General features: G+C 37.0%; 1 protein-coding gene across 3 annotated transcripts in view; it reads left to right on the top strand.

Annotated features, from left to right (window-relative positions):
• Positions 1 to 17,136, top strand: part of LOC136780994 (uncharacterized) — a 55,824-nt gene that overhangs the window by 10,819 nt on the left and 27,869 nt on the right. For all 3 annotated transcript variants that reach the window (XM_066739630.1, XM_066739631.1, XM_066739632.1), the window contains one exon: positions 214 to 16,782. In XM_066739630.1, coding sequence (XP_066595727.1) covers positions 214 to 16,782 — 16,569 coding nt within the window. The remainder of the gene's footprint in view (positions 1 to 213; positions 16,783 to 17,136) is intronic.

The raw sequence follows: 17,136 nt of genomic DNA, 5'->3' as shown, positions 1-17,136 counted from the left end.
TAATACACAGCCATCAGATAGATTTTTAAAAGTATTTAAAATATATGTTAATCAGTTATTTTTCTTAAATGCTTACTGTCTAGATTTTTAGAATCATAGCCTGAAGTCAGTTGTCTACACTTTTGCAAAAAAATATTTTTTTAACGAAGCTTTTCCTGAAAGCGAATCAACTTCACAATATATCATTGTATGAGATATGTGTAACATTTACAGGAGGTGTCAAAGAAGCTCAACAAGGAATCACTCATGAACTAGCCAGGAATCTTTCGCTATCCACGATCCACGAAGAGAGGACATCCCAGTTATACGATACTCCTCAAACTGATCATTCAGTGACATTAGACGATCGTGGTGAAGTCTCCTTTAGCTTGGATGGCAAAGAAGTATCAGTCAGCCTCTACGAGACTCCAGATCTTACGGAAGAGGAAGCCCTACAGATCGTCGAGATGTACGCCGATCAATTATCAGAACATGTGACCGAACACAATGTGATCGAACTTCCTCCAATGAGGTTTGTAAAGGAAACATCAAATTCTGGAAATTTACTAATGGAGGCTGTGGTGATTGATGTATCGCCTGATTATTTCGTGAGTGCTGAAGAGGGTGATGACCTTAGAACAGAGGCTGACCTTGAAGATGTATCGATTTTGGATGACCAAACATACGTATCGTCACCGGATGTTAATTCGCGAGAGTCTTTAAAAAGAACAGCGAGGCAAATGTTAGGTGATGACGATAAGAGACCGGTGAGACCTCCGAGGAAGAAAAGTTCCGGGAGTTCTTCAAAAAGCGAGAAAAGTGATAAAACTCAATACAACGAATCAGAGACCTTCCATAGTGCGGAGAAAGGACAACAAGTTGTGTCCATGCATGTGCAGGATGACAGTGATCTTTTCACCGATGCTTTGTCATCTTTACGTTTTTCAATCTCTGAGGATCATGGACGGGTGACCAGTGAGAGAAAAAGAAGCTTGAGTGCTGGTGATCGAACTACTGGATCTAGTTTGGAGGATGCCTCATTGAATTCTGCCACTGGTAGTCCAAGAAAGAAAAAGACTCGAAAGAAACAATTAAAACTGGAGAAAAGCAGCTCGGAAGAGTCTTCGGTACTTGACGAAGTTGGCTCTAAACAGAAAAATGAACTAGAAGCGATGACCTATGATCAACATGTTGAAGAATTGAGAAAAGACGAATTGGAATCCTCGACTTTATCTAAAAACAAAAGAGAGCGTTTGATGGGAACTATAGAACGTTTGAGACATCCAGCTTTGTCGATTCGTAATGCTTTGATAAAAATCAATTCTTTCTCGTTAAGGGATGATATAGAAAATGGTAACTTGAATCAAGTAGTAATAGAAGAAATTATCAGACCCATACAACGTCTTTGCGAAGAAATATCTGCTATAGAAAATAAGACCTTGAGAAAGGGTGGTGACAGATCTATTCAAGCTGTGAGGATGTCCTTATTAGAGAGCATTGGTGGTCCCACCGAGGAGCTTTTACGTGGAATGGAGCAAATAGAACAGGAAAAGAACATAATATCAAAGAAACCTGAACTAATTGCTATATTAGAATCGTTGACAGATCCTGTAGATGAAATTGTAACAGGTATCACAAGAATTGAATATGAACTAAATGGTCAGGCAACTGGAGAAAGGCCTATTGTATTTCTGCGAATGGCACAAACAATTTCCCAGTTAGAAGAACCACTGAAGAAAATGTCTGAGACTTCAATGGAAACTTCAGCTTTAGTTTCAATGTTTAGAGAAGTTTTGGACACGGTAGATTTTTTTTTGAACGATGTTTCGGTTAATCCGTCGACAGGAACAGTTGAAACAGTTGATGTTATAGTGGTTGAATCCATAGCCAGGCCAATCGAAGACATAGTGCGAGTACTGATTGGTACACCTGTCCCTGAATCCACTTTAATAGACATTCCCCAGGTTCTTAATAGGCTATCTCAACCTGCACGTGAGCTAAATTTAAGATTGGATGGTCTCACGACTGCTCTAGAAACTTATGAGGAGAAAGGTATCCTTTCTGAACATCGTTCAAAGTTAGTTGGATCCCTAAAAGACTGTTTAGTTAATATTACCAAAGAAATTTCCAAACTCATGAGTAGTGAGTCTATAAAGAAACTTGAAAAAACTAAGAAAATGACAAAAGACTTCGAAGATTACCAAGAGGTTAAAGAAGACATATTCAAAGGGCCAGTAATGGCATTTGAGGAATCCTTGAAAAGCTTTGAAGAAATCTTAACCACACCTGACCCTAGGTACATGAATCTTTTGAACTGTATCGAAGAAATCAATGATAAACTGCAGATGTATTCTCAAAGTAATCAGAGCATATTGGATACATTGGTGAGCATCGAAGCTCCTTTAAAGGCATTGGATACAGCTCTGATCGTTGTTTCAGCAACTAAAGATTCCTCAACTATTTTCGATCACCTTAGGGCTCCAATTGTACAATTGACATCTGTGGTCATGTCTCTAGACTCAGCCCCAGCAGATCACATTTTAAACCTTCTCTACAAAATTCACGATATGATGAGTTCTAAGCAAGCACAGAAGATCACCAGAGAGATTTCTACAGAATCACACAGTTTGGTCGAACAGATTCTGGATCCTCTGATCGACATTCAATCTGGACTAAGTTCGGTACTTCAAGATTTGGAGGAATCTATAGCAACCATCAGCCCAAGTAGTGCCACACAACAACTATTTACTTCACCTAAGATGGTTGAAAGTTTATTGGAGCTTAGGCTATGTGTTTCGGATGCTGTTCACGTAGCTATGACTTTAAAAGAGATGGAAACTTTAAATCAATTGATGGATCTACAGCCACCTCTGGTGGATCTTCAATCTGCTCTTGTCAGTGAACAAGCAAATGTTAAGGATATTCCAGCTATGCAAAACGTATTAACATCGATAAGAAAGCTACAAAGTGTTATGGTGCAGAGTGTACATTGCCAACAAACACCTGACATTGTAAGTTTAATGGAACCTGTTAAAATAATATTGGATAACGTGGCTGGACAAATGTCCTCGATGATCGAAAATTTATCACTTACCCAAAAGGAAGGAGCAAATGTTCTAAGCCACATGAACATCGATCAGGGCCTTAGCAATATTCATTTTGCTCTTTCTTCAGTACTCGAGAAAATTGAAAATATTGGGAGCTCGTCTGATTTGCCTTTGTCAGTGAGTGCGAAAGAGTTAAGACAGTGTATTGGAGTTGCTGCTGTTAATATTGCTAATAAAGGATCGCCCAAAGACTCTGAAGTTATTGAAGAATTGTTTTATTTGAGGGAGCCTTTACTTGCTCTGCAAAGAGGTTTATTATCCGAAAGACACAATCCAGAAGAAGTAGACATTTTGAATGATTTAACTATGCCCATTGCAAAATTAAAAGTCATGATTAAAAATATAATTCAAACTGGTGTAAACAAAGAACAAATGACTCCCTTATTAGCATTGATCGAAGAAGTAGAAAATGATATTTCTTTGATATCAAGAGAAATTCAAAAGCAAATTTCGAAAGAAGAAAGATCCATTGCTCTAATTAAAAAAGTGAAAGAATCATTAGAGACAATTAATGTATGGGTTAAGCCGATGGATATTGATAAGAAACAAGAAGATTCAAACTTAAATTCTGCTATCAATCATATTAGGAAAAGTATCATGAAAATTTCTCAAGTTTTGACAACTGAAATGCCAATGGACGTTCGACTGGTAGAGGTAATAACTGATCTTGGAGAGCCTTTGGTAAATTTGCAAACTGCCATATCTAATCTTGAAACTGAAAACTTACAAACATTGGAAGATTTAAGTTGGCCTATACAATATATTTCACAAGCAATTGAAAGTGTATTAGTTGAACACCCTAAAGAAACAAATTTGCAAGCAATGAAATTGATAATACAAGAAATAGAGAGGCAAATTCCTGTAGCCATTTCAGAAGTTTTGAGGAAGGAAAAGGAAGTCATAGAAAAGCAGGAGATAGACGAGAAAGAAATTATTAAAGATAAAATGATGAGTACAATAGCATCCTTGAAGAATATAGGATCAAAAATGACTGGTATTCTAGAAAATTACGAGCAACCTACTGCAACAAGTGCTATTATTCCCACATCAAAATTAGCTAATACGTTTCAAGATTTAAAGAAAACCCTATCCACCATTCACGGTAATATTACCAGTACCACTAAAGAAGGAATATTTAACAAAGGGAAATTATTGCACAGCATTGTTTGCTTCAATTATTTGGCACAACCATTAAAAGCTATTCTTCAACTATTGAAAAGACCCTATGAACTAAATGCACAAGATTTACTGATTTTAAATCATTTGGACCAGATTTTAGGAAGCGTAAGTGAAGATTTACTAGAACCAGCAATGGAAGCAGTGGTTGAAGATAAAATACTGTTTAAAGATCTAAAGTCGATAGTTGAAACCATTGAAGAAATAAAGACTAACGTGCATGCAGTAGTAAAAGATGTTTCGTCCAGACAAGAGCTTTTCGATACATTGCGTGATATTTCCAAACCTCTGGAGAATATAAGGGATCGCATGACAAATCTTGAAAGTATAGCAGAGGACACTTTGGAAACTGACGTGACAAATAGTTTATTGAAACCAATAGAAAAATTATTAGATAAAATTTATGCCACCTCACGAGAAATGCAGCTATTGGATTCCAGAAGGAATACAATTATGGAAATGAGAAATTTAATTGCTCCATTCGTCGAATTCATCAGTTGTCTTTCTGTTGTTCAAAGCAGTCGACGGAGCTCTGTAGCGAAAGCTGCGATATTGGATGAAAGGAAATCTGTTATACTACAGGCTGTTGAGGGTCTTCGGATGCAACTTTGCGAAACTCTGAATAATATATCGAATGATAAAGATTCATCAGTATTTATAGATTCCTTGAAGCAATTGAATGCTGGTATATTATCTGTTCAAAAACAAATTGTTAAGTCAGATTACTCGCGAAGACCTAGTAATATAAGTGCTCCACTTAAAATACGTTTAGCAGGTCCTTTGGAACATTTGTGTGGTACAATTGTTAGACTCGAGAAATATGTAGATAAACCAACATATGAAGTTCTTTCGAGCTCTCTCGTATTGCTTCAGAAACAGATTACGTTGCCACAAACCCAAACTTCCGAGATAATTGATCAAACTGTGGATGAAGAAGCAATTGTCGAAGGATTTCTATTCCCAGCCAATCAACTACATTTCTCGTTAAATGCTCTGAAAGATAACATTAGCAATAAGAGTATTTCACTTTCTACTGATGAAGCAACTCAACTTTTGCAAAGTTTAACAGTTTCTGCTGCACGATTGAAGAATTCCTTGTTATCTCATCGCAAAGAATTGTTAGAGGATGGAGTGTCCGATGGAGCCTCGATCATAGAAACACTCACTGCGGTTCTTCAAGTTTTGGATAACATACATAATGATATAACTGACATTGGAATACTGACTAAAGTTGATGTAAAGATGCAGGAGAATCGAGAAAGTTCAGCTAAATCTGCTGTTACAATTACTCAAGTAGAAACTGTAGTTGATGAGGTAGTCGAAATTTCTAAGCATGAAATGGAGAGTCTGACAGTAGTGGAACAATTCGAACCTGATAAAGAAGATAAACGAATCATTGCACCTACGACTGATGATAATAATACAGCTGTAGAATCGTTAAAAGAAATTGCTAGTGTATCCAAAACAGAAAAGACAGCTGAAGAAGTTAGGGCAACTGAGTCTAATGATAAGGAAACGCTGATAGAGGTGATAAAAGATGTATCAGAATTATCTGAAAAAGCAACTGAATTTCAAGATTTGGTTACAGATATATCTGAAGATATGGAAACACCTGACGAAGTGAAAAAATATTCTGATGTAATTAAAGAAGAGGACAAAGTAGCTGATGATACTGTAATCAAGGATAAAACTGATGTTGAGGATGCAATAAAAGAGACTGATAGCAAATCAGAAGTGAAACAAGAAGGAGCTTTGAAGGATTTACATGTACAAACAGAAATAATAGAAGCAGAAAATGCACACAAGCAATTTGAAAAAGTTGTATTAACTCTAGAAAAATTAGATAAATCTGTAAAAGAGCTTGGAGAATCAGTTGTTTCAATTATGGAAAAACAAATTTCTACGGAATCTAGTAAATTAGATACTACGATGTTATCACAAGCTTTGGTCAATATAGAATCGATAAGTTCTGATGCTTGCAGCGAATTATCAATTTTACAATCAGAACCTAAATTGACAAACATATTAGAATCATTGCAAACTATTCAACAAGTAACGAAATCTATTTCATCGTGGTTTGAGGAAATTTCACAAATAGGAATTGAAGATTCCTCTGTAATACCTTTTCGTCCTTTATTGGCAGCACTGGGAACCTTGGAGAAATCGTTAATCAACTTGAAACAAATTAATTATCCTATAGAATTAATTACGAATGAAGAAATATTTGTTTCTACTGTTACAGATTTGTCAAAGTCTGTTAACAGTGTTGTCAAAGTGATAGGCTCAGGTCTGAATGTTAAAAAGGTTACAATAATTGAAGAACCAGAGGTAGCTGAAGTTAAATCTAAAGGGGAACATATTGAAGAAACAACGGCCCGCCCATTGGAGGAATTGATAGAAGCAATTATGGTTTCACAAGCAATAAAGCCTGAGGACACTTCACCTTTTGGATCAGTTTCACCAGCTCCAGAGCCAGCTGATATGCAAGATTTAATGAAAGAAGCTGTTGATGATTCTCAGAGTAACATATTAGGAAAGAGGAACAAAGAGTTGTTGATAAGACTTTCAGCTCCTGTAGAAAAATTACATAAGATAATAACTACAATTGGAGATCAGGCATCACGAGCTGAAGTGTCCCTTGATGAGAAAGCTAAATGTATAACTTTGTTCAAGGACACTCAAGAAATTCTTCAACAATTAGAACAGTCTTTGCACAGATCTACACAGGAGAAATACGAACTAACTAACGATGACGTTGAAGAATTAAAGCAATGTGTGCTTTCCTTGCAAGCATTAGTTGTTGAGCCAGTTATACAAAAATCTGTAGCTGTTATTGAAAATAAACCTACAGTTTTGAATTTTGCTGAGTGTACGACAGATAAATCGACAATAATGGAAGGAGTTGAGAAATCATTGGAAGAGCTTAAATCAGCACTTGCAGCTGATCAAGAAATAATCACTGTTGCTCCAGTAAAAGTAGTCTCAGATTTAACAGAAACATTAGCTATAGAAGTTTTTGCATCTTCCGTTCAAGAACTCGAGGATCAATGTACTGCTTTGATTGATGAGAAGCAAAGATTTAAATCTACTTTAGAAGACGTTCGAGAATTGCAAAACGCCATTTTAGGAACCATTGACACGCCTCTGCAAACTTTACGGGAGCTTACTTTTGATGTACAGCAAGAGAAAGCAACAGAAAGTGTGATAGGTAAACCTGAAGAAAAAGGAATAAACAAAGTCGTGAGATGTATGCTGGCAGCTTTGGAACAGATAGAATTTGTGATACAAGAAAATTTGGCGGAATCTGAGTCTTCAGTGAAAAACCAACAGGCTGCTCAGTTGTCAGTTGTGGAATCCTTGGAAAATGCTATAGTAACTGTTCAAGAAGTACAACTATTGGAGCCAGAAGTAAAAGAATGCAACTTCAAGACAAACATCCCAGTAGAAGTTGGTCAAGAATCTTTTGAAAATTTAAAGAAGTCGTTGGCTAATGTTAAAGAATTGATTCAACCTCAATTGGAAGAAGTGCAACATATTTCAGTAGAAGAGAAACAAAGAACTCTGGAGGTTTTAGGAGAATCTTTGGAACAAGTGAAAGAATGGTGTATAGCTATTGCTAAACAAAAAGTAGTGGAAGCAGACATTACTCCTAAAGGAGTGGAAATAGACACTCAACTTCTTCACGCTATTGTTCATCCAATTCAAGTTTTAAGAGAAAAAATATCTAATTTAGAAGAGCTAAAAGTGGATACAGTAGAAGCTTTATCACCAGTGTATGATATTAAGCCTAGTGTTTCTTTAAGTATATTAGAAAAACCACTTGAAAAATTAGAGAATATATTAAATGTACCTGTCCATGAAGTTAGCTTGCCAACATATGAAGTTTTCACTGAATTAAATAAAGATAAATTGCCACTTGAGCAAATAAAACCAATCCTGCATGAATTGGAGGAATCAATAGCTACAATTGAGGAGAATTTGTCTCTAGATGTCGCAAAAGATTCTACAACTAAAGATACTTCAACAGTAAAGGAATGTGCTACAGAGTTAAATGAGTTAAAAATTTCCATTGCTGCTATTGAATCATTAATGAATGATCAATTAGATGAAACCACAGATCTATCGTCAATACAGCAAAAAGTAATTGAAACTTTTGCAGATTCTGTTACAAAACTTGCTGAAAAATGTTCAATTGCAATTTTAAAAGCTGCAGAGATTAAAGAATTTGAAGAACCGAAATTTGAAATTCTCGAATCAATGATATCTCCAATTCAAGTGCTTCGTGGGACTGTATCTAAAATACAGGAGAGTCTGCATGAAGTAGACCAATCGAAAGTGGAAACCAGGGAAGCAGAAACAAAACTGGACTCGTTAATTCAGCCACTTGACCAACTCAAACAAACTCTACAGATGGCTATACAACAAACTTTGGCTTCACAAGAAGAAGCTACAGGAGTTCCCGAAGAAAATGCTTTATCCAAAGAACAAATCTTACTACAGCCTATCTTGAAGGAACTTGAAAAATCAGTTACCACAGTACAAGATCATGTCCTGTTTGAAATGGAATCTGATCATATAGATACTTTAGAACTTGCTAAAAATTTGGTATCTGCTATTGAGGAGCCACTTGCCAAAGTTGAGGTTGCAGCATTAAAAGTTTACGAAGTTGTAACTCAAAGTGAGAAACCTGAAATTAGTGAAGAAATGCCAGCTCTTCAAGCTTTAGTGGACTCAATAAAAGAACTCGATAGCCATTGCACAGATTTGGTAATTCAGAAAACTCAGGTAGAAGCTGCTAAGACCGAAGTGGAATCAGAACGATTAGAAACAGTCAGTGTGGAAACTATTCAGTCTATAGTTAATCCAGTAGTAGATATTTGCCAAGCAATTGTGAAATATAACGAAGAACATTATGAAGAGACTGAAATTATTAAAATTGATGACAATAAACAATTGAAATGTGCATTGAGCTCACTGGTCCATCCTTTGGAGGATCTGGAAAAAGTTTTACGAGCAGGTACGGAACAAACTAATTCGCTCACGAGTGAAGAAACTAAAAAATTAACGGTGGTACCATTGCAGTCTCTCGATTTAATACCTGTTCTAACCGAATTACAGAAATCTATTGCCACTGTTGAAGAAAATATTGTTTGCGAAACTACAAATGAAACTACAGAAGTATTACCTAGTACAACAGCAATTGAGAAACCATTAAAAGAATTTAAAGAATCAGTTGCTTCCATGGTGACGGAAATGATAGAAGGTGATAAAATATCAGCTCTGGAAACATTGGGTGAATTAGTGGAAAAATTCAAAGCAGAATTTGTTACAATTCTAGAATTATCGAAGGAAACTGTAACAGTGGCACCAGAAGAAAAAGTGAAAGAATTGCTGAAAGAAACTGTCACGGTTACGCCAGAAGAGGAAGCGAAAGAATTGGTTACTCCTATACACAATATTCAAGAGGCCATTTCTAGCTTTGAGAAACAAGAATTGGAAACTTTGAGTTCCACTAAATTGGCAGAAATAGCTACAGCATTAGTTAATTTAGCAACACCCTTGGAGCAATTGGAGGAGAAATTAGCAACTGCGAGTCAAGAAGAAGAAGCATCATTAATTCAACCGGATATCAAACCTGTCCTGGAAGAGTTGGAAAAGTCTACGATTTCAAGCTCCGAGCAAATTTCAGCTTTATTGGAAAGTTTATCCCCGATCATTGATCAAGCTGAAACGTTAGAATTGCAAAATGTTACAAAAACCTTGGAAGAGTTACAATTGTGTGTAGCAGCTCTGGCACAATTACCAATTGTAACTGAACAAGATATAAAAGCTTCAACCGAGGAAAGTAGCTCAACGTTGCAAGAGTTTGCAAAAATAGTTGAAGGATTCACCGAACATTGTTCAGTCATTATAACTAAACCAAAAATAATGCAAGCTTTGTCAACAAAAAAAATTGAAAAACCGAAGAGACTAGAAGAGCATATTCGTGATAAAATTATATCTCCCATTCAGGTACTTCAGGAGTCTGTAGCAGCCATTGAGGAAGAAGCAATGCAGAAAGCAGAAATTCTAGAAATTTCAGATAAAAAAGAACCTGTGACTTTACTAAGTAGCTTAATTAATCCATTGGAACAATTAAACGATTATTTTGTAGCTGCAATGGGAATGGAGCAACAAGATTTTGAAAATGTTGAAAATTTGGAAAAGGATAAGTATCCTATCGAAAAGCTATCTTTAAATCCTATCCTGGAAGAATTCCAGAATGCAATTGCTTTAATTGAGGAGCATTCAATTTTAGAGCCAGAGCTTCAAGAAACTTCAGAATTGACAGAGGCATCTAAACTACAATCAATAGCCGAACCATTAGCTAAATTGAAGATGTCCATAGCATCGATGCAACAAGATACATCTTTAGAGCAAGAAAGTTTTCAAGAAATCCCAAATGACGAAGATATTTTGAAACTGCAAACTTTTGCCAATTCTGTACACGAGCTCGTAGAAAAATTAGCCACAGTCGATTGTCATCAGCTTATTATGGAACCAGCAGCAGTAACTATTTCTGAAGATGCTTCGTCTCTAAAAACTTGGGCTGACGCTGTTGAAGAGCGAATGGATAATGCTATTCCACTAATAACAGAGATTCAGGATGTCACAGATGTTCAGTTTGATACTGCAGAGTCTATGTCTGAAAATGATATTTCTATATTGAAAGCATTAGCGAAACCTTTGCACGAGCTGCAAGAGTCATTGGCTCTGATCATTGAAGAACAAAAAACAGTGGATTCGAATGAAGCTACCCAGGCAATTTCTGACAAGGATACTGTGTCCTTAATGAAGGCAGTTATGATTCCTTTATTAGAATTAAGAGATGCTGCTGCGTCTATTATTCAAGAACAAATGATCGTGGAGTCTGCGGAAGCATTGTGTGAAGATGGAAGGCCTGAAATTTTAACACTAAATCCTCTTTTGGAACCATTGGAAAATCTTTGCAAATCTGTTGCTGTTATGCAAGATCAAATTCTAGTTGAAAATGTTGAAAGTGATCAGCTTACGACACAATCATCTTTGTTAAGCGTTGTTGCTGAGCCTTTAATCGAACTTCAAAGAAGTCTTTCTATATTAGAGGAAAGGGTCATATCACCAGATGTTGAGAGCTTATCTGAGGAGATGCAAAAATCATGGATAAATGAACAATTAAATGCTCCACTGCATGAAATTGAACAGTCTATAGAAGAAATATGCAAATATACTGTAGAGGACCTTTCACAGAACATTGTTCAAGATTGGTCGATAATAGAAGAACTTGAAAAACCTGTTGAAAGTATAATTTCATCCATTCTTGACATGAAAGCTACTTTTGATAGTGAAGAAATAGCGTTAGAGCGTGTAATTGAGTATGAAGCGTTACAGACGCTTGTCAAGCCTCTGTGTGCTGTTCAGGAGAACTTTAAAAGTTTATATGAGAAAAAAGAAACGCAATTTGATAATGATAACATTGTTGATACTATTGTAGATGCTTTGTACGATCTTGAAAAAGGGATTTCAATAGTTAAAGAACAAATTGCTGATAAACCTTATTCTGATTATGCTAGTAAACAAGAAGATGCTAATATATTTGCTGCTTTAACTCTGCCTTTACTGGAGTTACATCGGTCTATAGCTACTGTCGAAACATCACCAATTGAATATTTTCATAATTTACAGGAACCATTAGTGGCACTTCAGGTGGCATTGAAAGTTATAGCAAATACTCTGAAAACTACAGAAATAAAATATACTTTAAAAATAAAAGAAAAAGTTAAAGAAGACCTTGATTTTGATGCAAAATCAACGGCAGTAGAAAGGGAACGATTAAATAAGGAAGTAGATGAAAGTAAGTCTATACATGATCAACAAATGAAGCAGGAAACAGAAGATGATAAAGTTAGGAAAGATTCTGCAGTGATGGAAAACGTACAGAAGCATAAAGCTAAAGCAGCAGAAGCTGTAATAATTAAAGAAGAGGAAAAGGAAGAATTTTCAGAGGAAGAAAAAATATTAAAGAAAGATGAAGAAGATCGGAAGGAAAAGGAAGAAGCTGAGAGATTGAAAAAAGAGGAGGAAGATCTAAAAGTAAAAGACGACGTTGAGAGGTTGAAAAAAGAGGAGGAGGATCGAAAAGCTAGGGAGGAAGTTGAGAGATTAAAAAAAGAGGAGGACGAACGAAAAGCTAATGAGGAAGCTGAAAGGTTGAAAAAGGAAAATGAGGATCGAAAAGCTAAGGAGGAATCTGAGAGATTGAAAAAGCAGGAGGAGGAGCGAAAAGCTAAGGAGGAAGCTGAAAGGTTGAAAAAGGAAGAGGAGGATCAAAAATCTAAGGAGGAATCTGAGAGATTAAAAAAGGAGGAGCAAGATCGAAAAGTTAAGGAGGAGGCTGAGAGATTGAAAAAAGAGGAGGAGGAGGAACAAAAAGCTAGGGATGAAGCTGAAAGGTTAAAAAAGGAAGAGAAGGATCGTAAAGCTAAGGAGGAAGCTGAGAGATTGAAAAAAGAGGAGGACGACCGAAAAACTAGGGAGGAAGCTGAGAGATTGAAAAAGGAGGAAGAGGATCGAAAAGCTAAGGCGGAAGTTGAGAGATTGAAAAAAGAGGAGGACGAGCGAAATGCTAGGGATGAAGCTGAGAGATTGAAAAAGGAGGAGGAGGATCGAAAAACTAAGGAGGAAGCTGAGAGATTGAAAAAGGAAGAGGATCGTAAAGCTAAGGAGGAAGCTGATAGATTGAAAAAAGAGGAGGATGACCGAAAAGCTAGGGAGGAAGCTGAGAGATTGAAAAAGGAGGAGCTGGATCTAAAAACTAAGGAGGAAGCTGAGAGATTGAAAAAGGAGGAGGAGGACCGAAAAGCTAAGGAGGAAGCTGAGAGATTGAAAAAAGAGGAGCTGGATCGAAAAGCTAAGGAGGAAGCTGAGAGATTGAAAAAGGAGGAGGAGGATCAAAAAGTTAAGGAGGAAGCTGAGAGATTGAAAAAGGTGGAGGAGGATCGAAAAGCTAAGGAGGAAGCTGAGAGATTGAAAAAGGAGGAGGAGAATAGAAAAGCTAAGGAGGAAGCTGAGAGATTGAAAAAGGAGGAGGAGGACCGAAAAGCTAAGGAGGAAGCTGATAGATTGAAAAAAGAGGAGGATGACCGAAAAGCTAAGGAGGAAGCTGAGAGATTGAAAAAAGAGGAGGACGACCGAAAAGCTAAGGAGGAAGCTGAGAGATTGAAAAAGGAGGATCTGGATCGAAAAGCTAAGGAGGAAGCTGAGAGATTGAAAAAGGAGGAGCTGGATCGAAAAGCTAAGGAGGAAGCTGAGAGATTGAAAAAAGAGGAGGACGACCGAAAAGCTAAGGAGGAAGCTGAGAGATTGAAAAAGGAGGAGCTGGATCGAAAAGCTAAGGAGGAAGCTGAGAGATTGAAAAAAGAGGAGAACGACCGAAAAGCTAAGGAGGAAGCTGAGAGATTGAAAAAGGAGGAGGAGGATCGAAAAGGTAAGGAGGAAGTTGAGAGATTGAAAAAAGAGGAGGACGACCGAAAAGCTAAGGAGGAAGCTGAGAGATTGAAAAAGGAGGAGCTGGATCGAAAAGCTAAGGAGGAAGCTGAGAGATTGAAAAAGGAGGAGGAGGATCGAAAAGCTAAGGAGGAAGTTGAGAGATTGAAAAAGGAGGAGGACGACCGAAAAGCTAAGGAGGAAGTTGAGAGATTGAAAAAGGAGGAGGACGACCGAAAAGCTAAGGAGGAAGTTGATAGGTTAAAAAAGGAAGAGGATGATCGTAAAGCAAAAGAGGAAGCTGACAGATTGAAAAAGGAGGAGGAGGATCGAAAAGCTAAGGAGGAAGCTGAGAGATTGAAAAGGGAGGAGGAGGAGGATCGTAAAGCTAAGGAGGAAGCTGATAGATTGAAAAAGGAGGAAGAGGATCGAAAAGCTAAAGAGGAAGCTGAGAGTATGAAAAAGGATGAGGAGGATCGAAAAGTTAAGGAGGAAGCCGAGAGATTGAAAAAGGAGGAGGAGGAGCGAAAAGCTAAGGAGGAAGCTGAACGATTGAAAAAGGAGGAGGACGACCGAAAAGCTAAGGAGGAAGCTGATAGGTTGAAAAAGGAAGAGGATGATCGTCAAGCAAAAGAGGAGGCTGATAGGTTGAAAAAGGAAGAGGATGATCGAAAAGCTAAGGAGGAAGCTGAGAGATTGAAAAAGGAGGAGCTGGATCGAAAAGCTAAGGAGGAAGCTGAGAGATTGAAAAAAGAGGAGGACGACCGAAAAGCTAAGGAGGAAGCTGAGAGATTGAAAAAGGAGGAGGTGGATCGAAAAGCTAAGGAGGAAGCTGAGAGATTGAAAAAAGAGGAGGAGGATCGAAAAGCTAAGGAGGAAGCTGAGAGATTGAAAAAGGAGGAGGACGACCGAAAAGCTAAGGTGGAAGCTGAGAGATTGAAAAAGGAGGAGGAGGAGGACCGCAAAGCTATGGAGGAAGCTGGGAGATTTAAAAAAGAGAAAGATGATCGAGAAGGGTCAAAGACAGCTGAAAAGAAGTTAGGGAAAAAACTTGGAGTTGAATCTGAGCAGGAAAAATTAATAGATGAGAAAGATGCTTCTAAAAGACAAGAGGAAACGGAAGAATCCAAACAGGAGGTTAAATTTTCAAAGAAGAAAGATGTCCAGGATATTAAAGAGGAAGCAGAGAAAAAGCTGGTGAAGCAACAACTGGAAGAAGGTGAAGAAACGAATAAATTAGAGTTGCAAGATAAAGGACAGGAAGTAAAAGTCTTAGAAATGGAGAAGAAGAAAAAGTTAGGTTCTAGACGTAAGTCTAAGGCATTGATAGAACAGATGAAAGAGGAAGATCTGAATTCTAAAGAAGAAACAAAAAAGCTTAAAGAAAAAGAAGATAGAAAATTAAGGGAGCGCGCTGCAATATTAAAAAAAGATGAAGAACAACGCAAAATTAAAGAAGATGAATATCAAAGGAAGAAAGCAAAAGAAAAATGGAAAACTGAAGAGGAATCACTAAAGTCAACGGTATTGATGGAGGAAAAAGATAGAATAGAGAAAATAAAGAAGGAAGAATTAGATCTTAAAAATACAGCAGATAAGTTAAGATCGACAAGAGATGAGCGTAGAATCAAAGCTGAGTTAGAGATATCAATGAAAATACAGGAAACGAAGAAAATGGCCGAAAAAGTAAGGACGTTTGATAAGGAGCAGGATAGTTTAGGCGAAAAATATGTTGATCAAGAGAGTGTTACAGTGTCAGGCATCAGAGATAAAGAAATAGAAAAGTTTGATGACGTGATAAGTTTCAAAACGTCAAATAGACAAGCCTATAATAGCACAATGGATAAATATGGTAGTCCGGCAAAAGGACCTCAAAAGTTTAAAGATACGGATTCAAATTATGTTTTGATAGATCAGGTACCCAGATTTAGATCTGACAGGAAACACCATGATATACCTAGATACGAAGCAAGTCGATTCAGATCTATGGAGGATGTCAGCATAAAGGAAGCAAGAAGCAGAAGCAAAGAGTTTGAGTTAAAATTTCCAAGACCTGTTTCAAGAATAGAATCTCCAAGATTTGACGACCGAAAATACAGGGATGTTTATCGTTTCCGAACGAAATTTGATGAACACAGAAGGGATGAACATTTGCTCAGATATAGACAGCACGAGACCAATCGACAAATTTCACGTTTGAGTCTAGAGAGGCCAACTTCTAGTAGGATTTCATTTTACTCTTCAGACAGAGATCTATCTCAGGACCTGAAGTCTTTCAGGAGTGAACGAATGTCTCCAGTATCATCTTTGGACATTCCAAGATCGTTAAGTTGGAGAGAGTCTCTGGCCAAACCTTTGACGAGAAGCAGCGACGAGATTTTGAATTACAAAATACGAGACGTTTTATCCGATAGATCCCTTTACGAATCTTTGTATTATGGAATCCAGAGAAAAAGAGATGCACGCTTTCACGGATCTAGATCTAGCACTTTGTTGAAATACAGCGATTCTTTGCCTGGTTTAACTGAGAATTCGGATTCTGCCATAAGTTTGTCCAGTAAATCCCCGAGATACTACACAGATACCAAATCTTCCTTTAAATCTGAAAATGATTATCGAGAGCACAGTGCAACTTCATACTCGAGTATTAGTAAGACTGATAGTGTCTCTTCGGAAAAGGGTAGAAAACCATATTTCTGTACAAAGCTGACTAACAGAACCGTTGGCCAAGGTATGAGGACAAGATTAACTTGTACTGTCCTTGGGCATCCCGAGCCTAAAGTCTATTGGACCAAAGATGGAGAACGATTTCCGGCGCAAACTACACGCTGTCGCACAAAGTATGATAGTGGAATGGCTTATCTTGAGCTTCAGGAAGCTCTTCCCGAGGATTGTGGTAACTACGCCTGCATAGCTGAAAACAAATATGGTATCGCGTCCACAGAGTCTACATTGAAGGTTTATGTTGATTACGATCAGACGCAGTCACCTCCAGTCTTTACCAGAACTATAAGAGGTATATTTTTTTATGTTTTCAGCTATATTATTTTGTTTTATTAATATTTAGAAAAAATGAATATAAAGACATTTACTGCATAGATTTTTCCAAGAATTCTATACATAAGAATTTTATGAGTAGAAATATTTCTAATAATTTTACGAGAAAGTATAGAAAAATCTCTAAAGAATCAACAAAAATATTTTAATTTATAAATTCAATGCAATTTTTATAAACGAAGAAAATAATGAAATTTGTTAGTTCGACTTATTTAAAGTATAATCAAACTTCATTATAGTTATTTTTGCTTAGTTAGAGAACATATAATCATTATTTTCTTTATCCTAAAAACTAGCTTTCCGGAAATTAGGA

The sequence above is a fragment of the Prorops nasuta genome, unplaced genomic scaffold, assembly GCF_024137725.1.
Source record: "Prorops nasuta isolate Cenicafe-Biocafe unplaced genomic scaffold, Cenicafe_Pnas_1.2 PNAS00021, whole genome shotgun sequence".
NCBI lineage: Eukaryota > Metazoa > Arthropoda > Insecta > Hymenoptera > Bethylidae > Prorops > Prorops nasuta.
The sequence above is the reverse complement of the archived record's forward strand: the minus strand, read 5'-3'. Positions and strand labels throughout refer to the sequence as shown.